The 16,692-nt window shown below is 44.1% G+C and overlaps 1 protein-coding gene across 3 annotated transcripts in view; it reads right to left on the minus strand.

Moving 5' to 3' along the window:
• Positions 1–16,692, minus strand: part of LOC106611276 (spectrin beta chain, erythrocytic) — an 80,952-nt gene that overhangs the window by 15,519 nt on the left and 48,741 nt on the right. For all 3 annotated transcript variants that reach the window (XM_014211314.2, XM_045723623.1, XM_045723622.1), the window contains 12 exons: positions 13,672–13,878; positions 9,392–9,594; positions 8,260–8,350; positions 7,862–8,008; positions 7,020–7,283; positions 6,149–6,382; positions 5,712–5,924; positions 5,082–5,249; positions 4,591–4,721; positions 3,903–4,107; positions 3,112–3,335; positions 2,723–2,873 (listed from right to left, as the gene is read on the minus strand). In XM_014211314.2, the coding sequence (XP_014066789.1) occupies positions 2,723–2,873; positions 3,112–3,335; positions 3,903–4,107; positions 4,591–4,721; positions 5,082–5,249; positions 5,712–5,924; positions 6,149–6,382; positions 7,020–7,283; positions 7,862–8,008; positions 8,260–8,350; positions 9,392–9,594; positions 13,672–13,878 (2,238 nt within the window). The remainder of the gene's footprint in view (positions 1–2,722; positions 2,874–3,111; positions 3,336–3,902; positions 4,108–4,590; positions 4,722–5,081; positions 5,250–5,711; positions 5,925–6,148; positions 6,383–7,019; positions 7,284–7,861; positions 8,009–8,259; positions 8,351–9,391; positions 9,595–13,671; positions 13,879–16,692) is intronic.

The raw sequence follows: 16,692 nt of genomic DNA on the forward strand, positions 1-16,692 counted from the left end.
CCTTTAGTTATTATACCCCCAGCCTCTGGAATAGCCTGCCAGAGAATCTGAGGGGGACCAAGAGGCATGGAGAGGCAGACTTTAGTTATTATACCCCCAGCCTCTGGAATAGCCTGCCAGAGAACCTGAGGGGGACCAAGAAGCATGGAGAGGCAGCCTTTAGTTATTATACCCCCAGCCTCTGGAATAGCCTGCCTGAGAACCTGAGGGGAGCTGAAACTGTTGACATATTTAAAACAGATCTTAAAACACCTTTTTAGCTTTGTTTGACCTCAGGGTGCTTTTTAGTCTTTTAGTTTTTATTGTTGCTGTTTTGTTTTTCATCCTCTTATGTTTGTTGTGTAGTAAATATTTCAGTTTTTATTTTCATGAGTTTTTTCCTGATGCACATTGCGTTGCATTTCATGTCTGAAATGTGCTGTATACATTTTTTATTTTATTTTGTTTTATTTCACCTTTATTTAACCAGGTAGGCAAGTTGAGAACAAGTTCTCATTTACAATTGTGACCTGGCCAAGATAAAGCAAAGCAGTTCGACACATACAACAACACAGAGTTACACATGGAGTAAAACAAACATACAGTCAATAATACAGTAGGAAAAATAAGTCTATGTACAATGTGAGCAAATGAGGTGAGATAAGGGAGGTAAAGGCAAAAAAGTCCATGGTGGCAAAGTAAATACAATATAGCAAGTAAAACACTGGAATGGTAGATTTGTAGTAGAAGAAAGTGCAAAGTAGAAATAGAGATAATGGGGTGCAAAGGAGCAAAATAAAATAAATAAAATAAATAAATACAGTAGGGGAAGAGGTAGTTGTTTGGGCTAAATTATAGATGGGCTATGTACAGGTGCAGTGATCTGTGAGCTGCTCTGACAGCTGGTGCTTACAGCTAGTGAGGGAGATGTGTTTCCAGTTTCAGAGATTTTTGTAGTTCGTTCCAGTCATTGGCAGCAGAGAAATAAATAAAGCTTGATATGATTACTCACCATGACATACAGTGGGGCAAAAAAGTATTTAGTCAGCCACCAATTGTGCAAGTTCTCCCACTTAAAAAGATGAGAGAGGCCTGTAATTTTCATCATAGGTACACGTCAACTATGACAGACAAAATGAGAAAAAAAATCCAGAAAATCACATTGTAGGATTTTTAATGAATTTATTTGCAAATTATGGTGGAAAATAAGTATTTGGTCACCTACAAACAAGCAAGATTCCTGGCTCTCACAGACCTGTAACTTCTTCTTTAAGAGGCTCCTCTGTCCTCCACTCGTTACCTGTATTAATGGCACCTGTTTGAACTTGTTATCAGTATAAAAGACACCTGTCCACAACCTCAAACAGTCACACTCCATACTCCACTATGGCCAAGACCAAAGAGCTGTCAAAGGACGCCAGAAACAAAATTGTAGACCTGCACCAGGCTGGGAAGACTGAATCTGCAATAGGTAAGCAGCTTGGTTTGAAGAAATCAACTGTAGGAGCAATTATTAGGAAATGGAAGACATACAAGACCACTGATAATCTCCCTCGATCTGGGGCTCCACGCAAGATCTCACCCCGTGGGGTCAAAATGATCACAAGAACGGTGAGCAAAAATCCCAGAACCACACAGGGGGACCTAGTGAATGACCTGCAGAGAGCTGGGACCAAAGTAACAAAGCTTACCATCAGTAACACACTACGCCGCCAGGGACTCAAATCCTGCAGTGCCAGACGTGTCCCCCTGCTTAAGCCAGTACATGTCCAGGCCCGTCTGAAGTTTGCTAGAGAGCATTTGGATAATCCAGAAGAGGATTGGGAGAATGTCATATGGTCAGATGAAACCAAAATATAACTTTTTGGTATAAACTCAACTCGTCGTGTTTGGAGGACAAAGAATGCTGAGTTGCATCCAAAGAACACCATACCTACTGTGAAGCATGGGGCTGGAAACATCATGCTTTGGGGCTGTTTTTCTGCAAAGGGACCAGGACGACTGATCCGTGTAAAGGAAAGAATGAATGGGGCCATGTATCGTGAAATTTTGAGTGAAAACCTCCTTCCATCAGCAAGGGCATTGAAGATGAAACATGGCTGGGTCTTTCAGCATGACAAAAACACCGCCCGGGCAACGAAGGAGTGGCTTCGTAAGAAGCATTTCAAGGTCCTGGAGTGACCTAGCCAGTCTCCAGATCTCAACCCCATAGAAAATCTTTGGAGGGAGTTGAAAGTCCGGGTTGCCCAGCGACAGCCCCAAAACATCACTGCTCTAGAGGAGATCTGCATGGAAGAATGGGCCAAAATACCAGCAACAGTGTGTGAAAACCTTGTGAAGACTTACAGAAAACGTTTGACCTGTGTCATTGCCAACAAAGGGTATATAACAAAGTATTGAGATAAACTTTTGTTATTGACCAAATACTTATTTTCCACCATAATTTGCAAATAAATTCATTAAAAATCCTACAATGTGATTTTCTGGATTTTTTTTCTCATTTTGTCTGTCATAGTTGAAGTGTACCTATGATGAAAATTACAGGCCTCTCTCATCTTTTTAAGTGGGAGAACTTGCACAATTGGTGGCTGACTAAATACTTTTTTGCCCCACTGTAACTTGAACATGGCTGTACACTAGAGCCATCTCTAGTCAGCATAATATCTTAGTCTTAATGCTGCCTCTCCTGTAGACCTCGCAACCAAACTCCAGGCCAAACAGGCAGTAGGGGGTTAAGGTGTACCTGTTTTCCCAGGGCGCTGATGTCCCTCTCGAAGGCAGCGTGCATGCGGTGGAAGGTATCTGCCTTGCTGAAGTCTTCTCCCAGGTCAGCAGGAATCTCATTTAGTTTCTCTTGGATTTGAGACACCAGCTCCTTCCCATCATCGAAGTACCTGAGAACCACCAGGACATTCTGTTACAGCTGACCCATCAGACCACACTGTGGTGTACAAATATAATCTACTTTCATCTGTCAGAAGTCAGATCTCAAACATCTATGAAATGTCTAAAAGTTTTTATGTGTTTGTCTTGTTTTGGAGCCTAAACAGCCAAAAACAGTTAGTGGCATTGATGAACCATTTGCCATCATTTGTGTGCAGACTGACTTGAGCAGGTTGTGTGCAGACTGACTTGAGCAGGTCGTGGGAGGCCTGTAGGAGCTGAGCTCGGGTGTCTACGAGTTCCAGCAGGTCAGCCCAGCTCTCGTTGACGCTGTCCCTCCAATCAGCCATGGCAGCAGCCTCCGTGTGGCCCGCCTTGATCAGCTCATCGATCGTCTGGTTCACATAGTCCACCCGCTCCTGTCCCACCATCCCTGTCTCCCGGGAAAAGTCACGGAACTTGTCCCTCAGGATCTGGACGTTTTTTATTTGGAGAAGGAAATGGAAAATAAAATCATCTTAAAAATGTGAAGATAATAAAGCAATTATAAGAGTGTGGATATACTTCAGAGGAATACAGAACATTACAGAGAGAACAAATACAAGGTGGGACTTCATGCTTGGACCATTCTCTATCCCTTCAGCTACCTAGAACTTTACATTTATTTGATAGTTTTCCCCCAGCTTCAGTACCCCTGGGAAGTTCATTGAAGCCCTCCAGAGGTCCTGGGTTGAGAATCCCTGGCCTCTGTATTCACTGTGTGTATTCCCTCCTCACTGTAACATGATCCAGGTCCTGTCTCATCTCCTGTGAGGACGCCACCACATCCCTCTCTCCCTCCCATCCTCTCCCTCCCTCCTCACTGTAACATGGTCCAGGTCCTGTCTCATCTCCTGTGAGGACGCCACCACATCCTCTCCCTCCCTCCCTCCCATCCTCTCCCTCCCTCCTCACTGTAACATGATCCAGGTCCTGTCCCATCTCCTGTGAGGATGCCACCACATCCTCTCTCTCCCTCCCTCCCATCCCTCCCTCCTCACTGTAACATGATCCAGGTCCTGTCCCATCTCCTGTGAGGATGCCACTACGTCCCTCTCAGCGATCCAGTGCTCCAGATCCTCCACCTCTCGGCTCAGCAGGAAGTGATGATAGACATGGTCCAGCTTCCTCCTGCGCTCCTCTGCCAAGTCCTTCAGTCCAGCATACTGCTTATCCACCTGGCCCTGACGACGGATGATAGATTCACTATGGGGAGAAAGGGAGAGAGAGAGAGAGAGAGAGAGGGAAAGAGAGAATGAGAGACAGTGAGGGAGAGGAGGAGAGAGAGAGAGAAGAGAAGAGAAAGATAGATAATTGAATTGAGAGAGAGAATTGATTTGAATTGAGAGAGAGAGATAATTGAATTGAGAGAGAGAGAGAGATCAGGATCGAGAGAGGAGAAAAAGAGAGTGACTTACAAGATGAGACATGTCATCATCATGCATCCTGGCTTTACTGTTTCATAGCTGTCTGATCTTTGTATGATTAGAGACACAATCATAACCACACCCCTTCCTCTCTAAAATATACTGTTACGTAGTGAGGAACAAGAGACCAATTCTAAAAATGGATTAATACATTCATGCAACATAGTCTTGAATACTCTGAGGCCTACGGAGAAGGTAGTGACAGCTACACTGTAGTACACAAGGTAAGATGACTGAACCCTGGTGTCTGGGTTCCACTCACCCATTAGGGTGGTCTTCATTCAGCATCTTCTGAGCACGGTCAGACAGCTTCTGGATGGAGTCTGAGTAGTCATCTACAGCCTGCTTCACTATCAGGTGACGCTTCAACATCAACATGGCACTCTGCTCATCCTGGCGAATGGTGGAGAACAAATGAACACTTTAATGTCACAACCTGTCATTTGTTTCTCAGCCAAACAGCATCCCCACCACTTGGTTTGCTATAAAGGGAAATAAAACAGCTCTCAAGTTAATCAATGGAGCTACCTGATAGTTCTAAACATCTTTTGTGAATAGTTCCTTGGCCATGTCAGCAATCATGTAGAGTTCCTGCTGTCCAATCCAGGCCTCTGCCTCCTCTCCTCCTCCCCCCCACCTCCTTTCCCCTCACCTCCTCTCTCCTCAATTCCTCTCTCCTCTCTTCCCCTCCTGCCTCTCCTCCCCTCTCCTCCCCTCTCCCTTCCACTCTTTCCTCTCCCCTTCCGTCCTGACCTTGGCCTTGTCATCAGCAATCATGTAGAGTTCCTGCTCTCCTATCCAGGCTTCTGCCTCGTCAGCATCGTTGTAGTACTGCTGGGCCCGGTTAGATCCATTCAGCCGGTCTCTCCTCTTAGCCATCTCCTCCTGTAGCCTGGCCCACACCTCCTTCAGCTCCTTCACCTGGAATCAAAGCAATACACAGGTTTTCTATAGCCCTTTATACAGATGCTTTACAATATACAACACAGAGAAAACACACAGCCTCAAAAACAAATCCATAAACAGGGTTGAAGAAAATAGGAAAGAGAGAGATAGTGTGTGTGTGTGTGTGTGTGTGTGTGTGTGTGTGTGTGTGTGTGTGTGTGTGTGTGTGTGTGTGTGTGTGTGTGTGTGTGTGTGTGTGTGTGTGTGTGTGTGTGTGTCAGTGTGTGTGTGTGTGTCAGTGTGTGTGTGTGTGTGTCAGTCAGTGGAGGCTGCTAAGGGGAGGACGGTTCATATTAATGGCTGGAATGGAGTCAATGGAATGTTATCAAGCACATGGAAACCATGTTTGATGTGTTTGATACCATTTCATTGACTCCCTTCCAGCTATTATTATGAGCTGGCCTCCCCTCAGCAGCCTCCACTGGTGTGTGTGCACACCTGCTCTCCAATACGCTCTGCTTCCGGCCCGCCCTCCTCTGTAGCGGCTGATGCCATCCTCCGGCCACGCTCCAACACCTCATTCACCCGCGGCTGGTGGCCCTTCATCTCCCTCTGTAACGTCTGGTTCTTCTTCAAAAGCAATTGGACCGTCTGGAGGTTGCTGCCATGTTCATCTGACATCGCAAGGGGCAACCTCTCCTCTACCCAGAGCTACGATAGACCGAGAGAGAGAGAGAGAGAGAGAGAGTAAAAAAGAGAGCGAAAGAGAGAGAGAAAGAGAGAGAAAGAAAGAGAGAGAGAGAGAGAGAAAGAAAGAGCAGTGAAGGATAACACAGTGTTCATGTCAGCATTTCTCTGAGAAAGTATTCTGACAGGTTTCAAATAGTAAAAACAATGCTATAATGGGGTTGCGATAAGCTGAAAGGCATTCTCACAATCTCATCAGCCAGGTCCCGGTAGAACTGATGCACGGCCTTGGCTGCCTCCAGCTTGCCCCTGCGCTGGGCCAGGGGGGTAAGGAGCTGCTGGAAGTCCCTTTGGATGGCCTGCTGCTCAGCCTCCAGCTCTGGTTGGTCCTCCCTGCTCCCGGCTGGGCCACCATGCTTCTGGACAGCCTCCTGGAGGTCCTCCAGCTCCCTGGCCCGGTCACGCACATGGTTCTCTGTTTGCTGGAGGGGAGGGGGGGAGGGGGGTTAGAGCGGCTAGACAGACATAGGGCACAACTTTGTTTTCTTAAAGGAGATCAGGGGATACAACTTTTGACAGACACACACCCCTCCACACAGACACACACCCTTCCACACAGACACACACCCCTCCACACAGACACACACCCCTCCACACAGACACACACCCCTCCACACAGACACACACCCCTCCACACAGACACACACCCCTCCACACAGACACACACCCCTTCACACAGACACACCCCTCCACACACAGAGACACACCCCTCCACACACAGAGACACACCCCTCCACACACAGAGACACACCCCTCCACACACAGAGACACACCCCTCCACACACAGAGACACACCCCTCCACACAGCCACACACCCCTCCACACAGCCACACACCCCTCCACACAGACACACACCCCTCCACACAGACACACACCCCTCCACACAGACACACACCCCTCCACACAGACACACACCCCTTCACACAGACACACCCCTCCACACAGCCACACACCCCTCCACACAGACACACAACCCTCCACACAGCCACACACCCCTCCACACAGCCACACACCCCTCCACACAGACACACAACCCTCCATACAGACACACACACATACCTGGTGCTTCTTGAGCAGGATGTTGGCGTTGGTGAGGTCCTTGACTTCGTCGTCTCCCTGTAGTTCCTTCTGCAGCTCAGCCAGCCACTTCTTCATGTCAGCCTGACTCTGGTCAAACAGCTCGGAGCGGTTAGCATCAAACAGCAGACAGGCCTTGTCCTCGGCAGTGGACTCCAGCTTGTCCCACAGCTCATGCAGCTTGGCCAGACGCACCGTCACGATTGGCTCGAAATCAGGTTTGGAGTCCATCAGCTCCTGACCCTCCTGTGTGGATGTTGATGACAACAAGGGGAGGTTAGGAAGGCCACATTCAGGAGAAACATTCTTACTTTTTATAGAATCCATCAGCTCCTGTGGATGACAAGCAGGGTACATGTATGATAAGGATTATGATGGGATACACTATATGATTACTGTGATAGACTAATGTCCAGGACAGGAGAGTTTTTCATAGCCACTGTGCTTCTACATCTGCATTGCTTGCTGTTTGGTGTTTTAGGCTGGGTTTCTGTATAGCACTTTGTGACATTGGCTGATGTAAAAAAGGCTTTATAAATACATTTGATTGATTGATTGATTCTTACTTTTGACATTATTATTTTAATCAAGTAAACAGAAACCAGTTTTTCTAGATGCCTTTATGAAGAGCAAGGATGATGTTAGAAGGTAACATTCAGGGGACAACATTTTGACTTATTATAGCATGTGGCATATAGTAAGGATAAACAGTAACTGATACTATAGTGGAGAGAGTAGAGAACAGGCTCTGACTAGCTCAGTGAAGATATGTCACCTTGCGCACACACACACACACACACACACACACACATGCATACACACACCTGGTCTATCTTGTTGAGCCAGTCTTTGTTGGAGGCCAGCTCAGCCATGAAGGCCTGATGCTTCTTCCACTTGGTGTGAAGGTTCCTGTCCCCGTCGTACGACACGTCCTGAGCAGTCAACATCTTCTCATTTATCCACAGAGTCAGCTGGAGAGATAGAGAGAAGGAGGGATGACGGGTGGAGGAGGAAGTGGGGGAGGAAGGGGGAAGATGGAGAGAGGGAGTGGAGGATGGAGAGAGGGAGTGGAGAGAGGAGAGGTGAAGAGAGGAGAGGTGGAGGATGGAGAGAGGGAGAGAGGGATAGCAATACAGAGTCAGCACAGACAAGAACACTAGTAAAAAGTAGACAGGAACACATCTATCTATCGTGTCCCCAGAAAATGAATACAATAACTTACATCCTGAGTGTTTTGCAGGAAGTGTTGAAGATCACGGTTATCCTTGAGGATCCCTGTCACCTCGTTGGCTTTGCCTCGGTTCTTGTTGTACCTGCAGATCAAACACACAGAGGCACAACAGAATAACATTACACTCACTCCCATATCTGCAAGGTTGTGTTCAGTAGGGCATACAACGGAAAGCATTATAAAAACATTTTGTAACAGAAAACAAAAATGAGCATCTCTCATTCCGGGTAGTCCCTTTCTGTTTCAGTCCATTTCCTTTTGTTTGGTGCCTAATGAACATGACCCAGGTCCCGACAACAGAGACCGATGGTGGGGTGTTTACCTTCCGAAGTAAAAAACACATGCAATCCCCTACTGAGCCTTTCCAATTACAGCCCCTGCTCTTTGAAGCAACCCAGTGAAGAGCACTCTCTCTGGGATCAATACCCATCATAGCAGGCGTCTGGTGCCCCCCTCCTGTCTCCCTTACAGTGGAATCGGATCAGATGGTGATGGCGTACGTTAATGGGAGAAGAACATCCACTTTCTCTCTCACCCTCCACTGGAACAATGTAGTGATGTATTGCTGACCTAGCTGACTCAAAATGGCAGCCTAATAGCTTGCTGAACTACTCTATAGTATGCTTGCATCCCAAATGGCACCCTATTCCCTTTATAGTCCACTTACAGTATGTAGTAAGTAATGCACTATGTAGGGAATAGGCTGCCATTTGGGACACAACTTATGGCATTTCATTCTCCTCAGAGTGGCAGGATACTAGCTAGCTGAACTACTCTATGTGGTTAACACTCACTACTGAGGGAACAGACCAAGCTGCTCCTGGAGAACAAGTAAAGGTCAATAGGTCAGGTAGTGTAGTGTAGAGATTTTCTCCGTGGAAGTACAGACAGATAGAGGGTGACCCATCGTAAACCCATGACTGACACTCGAATTAAAAGAATAAAAGAGGGGGCTTTTTATATTCATGTATGGATAATATACTATGATGTTTTATTTGATTTATTTTCAACTGTCCTGTCTTTTCAAAGAAAACTGATGTCTTTTGGAGGGTAATTTTGCTTCCCATTTTCGTTATTAAAGTAATTAAGCAAATATTATACCAGAAAAAGCATCAAGACTGACCTGTCATAGATGGAGTCCATCTTGTCTTGGACCCTGGGGGAGTAGAGGTTCCCGCTGTCCACCAATCTCTGTCCCCCCTCAAGCGTGCTGGCAAGCTTCTCCATGTTGGCATCCATGGTGCAGACAAAGTCCTCGTGCTTCTTTAGGGCATGCTCGGCTCCATCCAGGGTGTCGTGCTTGTCTGTGTGGGCCAAAGTGTACTCCTGCCACAGAGTGACAAACAATTAATTAATTAATCCATCAATCAATCAAATATCTGCTCCGTCCAGGGTGTCAGGCTTGTCAGGGTGTATTGCTGTAGCCATACAGTCACAAACAAATCAGTGTTTTAGTCACATAGTTTATTTTCTGCTGTACAGTTATCCATTTTCATTGGGTTTTTAACTCCATTTACATTCCATGTTTCAAGTTTTCACTTTATTTGCCATGTGCAGGGTTAGGTAGGTTACTTTCTAAATGTAATCCATTACAGTTACTAGTTACCTGTCCAAAATTCTAATCAGCAATGTAACTTTTGGATTACCTAACCTGAGGAATGTAATCGGATTACTTTTCCTATTTAAGAGTGGTGCAGCGGTCTAAGGCACTGCATCTCAGTGCTAGAGGCGTCACTACAGACACCCTGGTTTGATTCCAGGCTGTATCACAACCGGCCGTGATTGGGTGTCCCATAGGGTGGCGCCCAATTGGCCCAGTGTCGTTCAGGTTTAGCCGGGATAGGCCGTCAATGTAAATAAGAATTTGTTCTTAACTGAATTGCCTAGTTAAATAAAAAAAACATTTAAAAAAGGAAATCCTTCATTTATAAGTACAAAAATGAATGTATCAACTACAGATTGCTCATTTAAGTCTATCAAAAGTGTGCGAGTTTGAGCATGTGTCCGTTAGGCTTATGGATTTTGGGGGGGAATCAGCACAAATTACATTGAGCAATAAACAATAAACAAGTTGTTGATAGTATTGAGCACAATTCTACGGAGGAGTGTAGAAGGCAGAACTCCCTCAAACTTTGAATCCATAGGCTGGGACAAACTAGGCAGCTTAAACTTCAATTCAACCATTATTGGGTTAAAATACACATTTCCATTTGTGAACAGCCATCCAGAAAAACCACAATCCATGAGGCGCAAATAGCTAAATGAGAGAGCAGCAGCATGATTCACATCAATGTGCTATGTAGATATAAAAATAAGTGATAAATGTATAGCCCGTAGGCTACACCACTGCTGTCGTCCTTACCTCCAAGCGTTTATTCTAGTTGAATCTTTGGATGCCGACAGCAGTTGCCAGAGGTGTGGACTCAAGTCACATGACTTGTACTCGAGTCAGACTCGAGTCACAAATATGATGACTTGCAACTCGACTTTGACTTTAACACCAATGACTCGTGACTTAATTTGGACTTGAGCCTTTTGACTCGACCTGACTTGATACCCTCCCCAAGCCCAAATATTAAAAATGATGCTATTAAAAAAAGTGTGCAGCGCATCAACTCTTCATTTAACCTGTCTGGGCTAGGGGGCAGTATTTTCACGGCCGGATGAAAAACGTACCCAATTTAAACAGGTTACTACTCTGGCCCAGAAACTACAATATGCATATTATTAGTAGATTTGGATAGAAAACACTCTGAAGTTTCTAAAACTGTTTGAATGGTGTCTGTGAGTATAAGAGAACTCATATGGCAGGCAAAAACCTGAGAATAATCCAAGCAGGAAGTGGAAAGTCTGAGAATTGTAGTTCTTCTTTTGATTCTCTATCGAAACTACAGTGTCTGTGGGGTGACGTTGCACTTCCTAAGGCTTCCATTGGCTGTCAACAGCCTTCAGAAAGTGGTTTGAGCATTCTCCTGTCACTGGGCAGATAATAGGAACTCAGTTTCTGAGTGGACTGCCTGGCAACAAAGGGATTGGATATGCGCAGTCACGCGAACGCGCCGTACCTTCTTTTTCTTCTTGAATGAATATGCTATTGTCCGGTTGGAATATTATCGCAATTTTACGTTAAAAATACCATAAAGATTGATTTTAAACAGCGTTTGACATGCTTCTAAGTACAGTAATGGAACATTTTGACTTTTCGTCTCTGGTTCCTCACTCGCGCATTATGCCTTTGGATAAGTGATCTGTACGCACGAACAAAACGGAGGTATTTGTACATAAATATGGATTATTTCTAACAAAAACAACATTTCTTGTGGAAGTAGCAGTCCTGGGAGTGCATTCTGATGAAGATTGGCAAAGGTAAGAGAATATTTCTAATACTAATTCTGAGTTTAGGTTGCCTCAAACTTGGCGGGTGTCTGTATAGCTCGCCGTGATGGCTGAGCTATGTACTCAGAATATTGAAAAATTTGCTTTCTCCGTAAAGCTATTTTAAAATCTGACACAACGGTTGCATCCAGGAGTAGTCTATCTATAATTCTTTAAATAATTGTTATATATTTTGCCAACGTTTATGATGAGTATTTTTGTAAATTGATGTGCACATTCACCGGACGTTTTGGTGGGAATACATTTTCTGAACGCCTATGTAAAATGCTGTTTTTGGATATAAATATGAACTTTATCGAACAAAACATACATGTATTGTGTAACATAATGTCCTAGGAGTGTCATCTGATGAAGATCGTCAAAGGTTAGTGCTTCATTTAGCTGTGTTTTTGGTTTTATTGACACATGTCCTTGCTTGGAAAATGGCTGTGTGATTATTTTTGTCTATGTACTCTCCTAACATAATCTAATGTTTTGCTTTCGCTGTAAAGCCTTTTTGAAATTGGACAATGTGGTTACATGAAGGAGCAGTGTATCTTTAAAATGGTGTAAAATAGTTGTATGTTTGAGAAAGTTGAATTATGACATTTTGTTGTTTTTGAATTTGCCGCCCTGATATTTCACTGGCTGTGTCCCACAATTGATTGCAACTTGTAAAACAAGCGGGAAGAAAATTACAGACGGAGGTGCAACAATTACCAACTTTGTTCGACATTTGAAGCTGCACAAAGAACGGTAAGTCATGGCTAATATAGCCGACAGCTATATATTGTATTACTTTGCTAGTGTATCAGGTAGGCTAACGTAATGTTACATCAATGAGCCTCCACACAGTCAGTCAGTGCGGGAACGTGATCACTGCACCCAAGATTGAGCTACAACTGGCTAGGCATTTGGTAGCCTAAATCCTGCCTGATTTTACTGCTGTTCCTAAAACCATTGACATACATTAGCCTACTGTAACCAGCCTTCATGGCTGAGCTAGCCTCCAACAAAGACTGTCTCAACAAGATAGACCAGGTGTGTGTGTGTGTGTGTGTGTGTGTGTGTGTGTGTGTGTGTGTGTGTGTGTGTGTGTGTGTGTGTGTGTGTGTGTGTGTGTGTGTGTGTGTGTGTGTGTGTGTGTGTGTGTGTGTGTGTGTGTTGGGCGATTGTGTACAAGCCTACATCGCCCGAATGCGCCCCATAGCGATCCTTGATAGACGATCACTATGGGGGGGTTTATTTGGAAATAAATAAATATATAGACAGTTTAGGACTTGAGACTTGACTTGAGACTTGACTCAGACTTGCATGTCCTAACTTGGGACTTGACTTGCGACTTGAGTGCTAAGACTTGAGACTTACTTGTGACTTGTAAAACAATGACTTGGTCCCACCTCTGGCAGTTGCACAATTGGAAGACATAGCTTGGATTGTAGCCTATATAAGCCTTTTCCTGCTCTTTTCCCGCGATCCATCAAACACATTTGGTGTGTCATCATTTTGGTCTCTGACTTGTGGTCAGACTCACTCAGACGGAACAAACTTAAACTTGCACCTTTTTCAATGCTGATTTGAATGTAATTTTTTCCGCAAACATCCTTTCTGAATTTAAAAGTAATTCTACAATTAATCTAGTTTTTCAAAAGTATCGGTAATCTGATTACAATATTTCTGCTGGTAACGTAACGGATTGCAGTTTTTTGTAATCCATTACTCCCCAACTCTGGCAAATGTAATGAATACATAGAAAATCTTACTCACTCCAGCATTCACAGTAAAAAGCACATTACAAATTAAATACAAATACATTAGGGAAATGCTTATGGAAGGAAAAATTACAATATTTTTTATCTTCTTACCTGGTTGTTGTAAACCTTTAGTTAGCCAGGCAAATCACTGAGAACAAATTATTTTTTACAATAATGACTTGGTATCACAACATTGGTTAATCTTATCTAGTAGTTGAGGATGTTTGTAAACCTTTATTTAGCTAAGTAAGTCAATGAGAACAAGTTATCTTACCTGGTTGTTGAGGATGGTCTCCACCTGCTTGGTGTCCCTCATGAACAGCTGGAAGCCCAAGCCCTGGTCCAGGAAGCCCTTCCTGCTGTCCCACATCTTGTGGAGCTCGTCCCAGCCGCGGTCCAGACCCTTCAGCCTCTTGTCCAGCTCCTGGTACTGAGGGTCGTCCAGCTGGCCCTGGGTTACCGCCACACCCGTGTCCCTCACCTGAAATAAATTGAATTGACTTGAATTGGATTGAATTATGCTTGCTGTTCCACATCAAATACGTTTTTATAATATGTCAATTTTCCTAACTGTTGTGAACCATACCTGCTGTTCTATCTATAACTCTTTTTTGGATAAGGCTAAATTGTAAATGTTCTTACAGAAGAAATATGAAATGCATATGCATAAGCATGGTAGCAACTGAAAGGGAACAATTTGGAGATTATAAGAAAAATATTAGACCAAAGTTGAGGACACAACAGTTCACCTGACACAAGTCGATTTGACATTTACTGTACTTTTCACCGCATTTGTTAATAACAAAATCTGAAAATACTCTGGATGAATTCAGTAACATGATAAGAATATTCCGGGAAAATGTGGGGTAGATAAGACCAAAGAAAGGACAAGGGTTTGAGTGAGAGGTCTAACTGGTGTCTCCAAGTGGCCAAGCACCTCTCCAAAATGTGCACAGTTCCTAGGACATTCTAATGCACTTTTATGACAAAAAAATAGTGAAATTATAATCTTATTTTTTGATCTCTCCTAGCTGTGCCGTTGAGGAACTAGAACAAGTACACTTGTAGTTGTTCTGTTTGGAACACAGCCCTGCATCCCCGCCATCACACAATTACTGTTGTAGTTTATTCAATCCAAAAATGGCCCATTATAAATCACAATCTGGGTCAGGTGGGCATAATTCTAAAGTGTGTTCTATTGCCAACATGACTAGCTAAGTTATAAAATATGATCTTACAGTGATAGGCTTTCACAGGGCAATTCAGAAAACAGATTTATAATTTTGGTGCACATAGAAGAGTCATGCGTGCATTCAGCACCGCTGCAAATGTTCTTCACAATCAACAAACATAGGCTCATTCTGTTCAGAACAACCCAGGGCATGGCCAGTGATGGAAAAAGTACCCAATTGACATACTTGAATAAAAGTCAAGATACCTTAATGGAAAATATGACTCAAGTAAAAGTGATAGTTACCCAGTAAAATACTACTTGAGTAAAAGTCTAAAAGTATTTGGTTTTAAATATACTTAAGTATCAAAAGTAAAAGTACAAGTATAAATCATTTGAAATTCCTTATATTAAGCAAAGCAGACGGCCATTTGTTTCACTTTTTTTTAATTTACAGATAGCCAGGGGCACACTCCAACACTCAGACATCATTTACAAACTAAGTGTGTGAATTGGACCATTTTCTTGTCCAGCTTAGCATTCAAAATGTAACGAGTACTTTTGGGTGTCAGGGAAAAATGTATGGAGTAAAAAATACGTTATTTTCTTTAGGAATGTAGTGAATTAAAATTAAAAGTTATAAAAAAAAATAACAAAGTCAAATCAAATCAATCAAATCAAACCTTATTTGTCACATGCGCCGAATACAACAAGTGTAGACTTTACAGTGAAATGCTTACTTGCAAGCCTTTAACCAACATCGCAGTTCAAGAAGAAGAACATATTTACCAAGTAGACAAAAATAAAAAGTAATAATAAAAAGTAACACAATAAGAATAACGAGGCTATATACAGGGGGCGCCGGTACCGAGTCAGTGTGCAGGGGTACAGGCTAGTTGAGGTAATCTGTACATGTAGGTGGGGGCGAAGTGACTATGCATAGGTAACAAACAAACAGCGAGTAGCAGCAGTGTACAAGATGGGGGGGTGTCAATGTAAATTGTCCGGTGGCAATTTTTATGAATTGTTCAGCAGTCTAATGGCTTGGGGGTAGAAGTTGTTGAGGACTTTTGGTCCTAGACTTGGCGCTCCAATACAGCTTGTCGAGAAAACAGTCTATAACTTGGGTGACTGGAGTCTCTGAAAATGTTATGGGCTTTCCTCTGACACTTCCTATTATATAGGTCCTGGAATGCAGGAAGCTTGGCCCCAGTGATGAACTGGGCCGTTCGTACTACCCTCTGTAGCGCCTTATGGTTAGGTGCCGAGCAGTTGCCATACCAGGCGGTGATGCAACCGGTCAGGATGCTCTCGATGGTGCAGCTGTAGAACCTTTTGAGGATCAGGGGACCCATGCCAAATCTTTTCAGTCTCCTGAGGGGGAAAAGGTTTTGTTGTGCCCTCTTCACGACTGTCTTGGTATGATTGGACCATGATAGTTCGTTGGTGATGTGGACACCAAGGAACTTGAAACTCTCGACCCTCTCCACTGCAGCCCCGTCGATGTTAATGGGGGCGTGTTCGGCCCGCCTTTTCCTGTAGTCCACGATCAGCTCCTTTGTCTTGATCACGTTGAGGGAGAGGTTGAAGTCCTGGCACCAAACTGCCCGTTCTCTGACCTCCTCCCTATAGGCCGTCTCATCGTTGTCGGTGATCAGGCCTACCACTGTTTTGTCGTCAGCAAACTGAATGATGGTGTTGGAGTCGTATTTGGCCACGCAGTCGTGGGTGAACAGGGAATACAGGGGGGGACTAATTACACAACCCTGAGGGGCCCCAGTGTTAAGGATTAGCGTGGCAGACATATTGTTGCCTACTCTTACCACCTGGGGGCGGCCTGTCAGGAAGTTCAGGATCCAGTTGCAGAGGGAGGTGTTTAGTCCCAGAGTCCTTAGCTTAGTGATGAGCTTCGTGGGCACTATGGTGTTAAACGCTGAGCTGTAGTCGATGAACAGCATTCTCACATAGGTGTTCCTTTTATCCAGTCAAGTATAGAGTCAAGTATAGAGTATAGTCAAGTATAGATACCCCCAAAAAATGACTTAAGTAATACTTTTAAGTATTTTTACTTAAGTACTTTACACCACTGGGTATGACGCCATGTCATCATGTATGTAAGGGATT

Source organism: Salmo salar, chromosome ssa09, assembly GCF_905237065.1.
Source record: "Salmo salar chromosome ssa09, Ssal_v3.1, whole genome shotgun sequence".
Taxonomy (NCBI): Eukaryota; Metazoa; Chordata; class Actinopteri; order Salmoniformes; family Salmonidae; genus Salmo; species Salmo salar.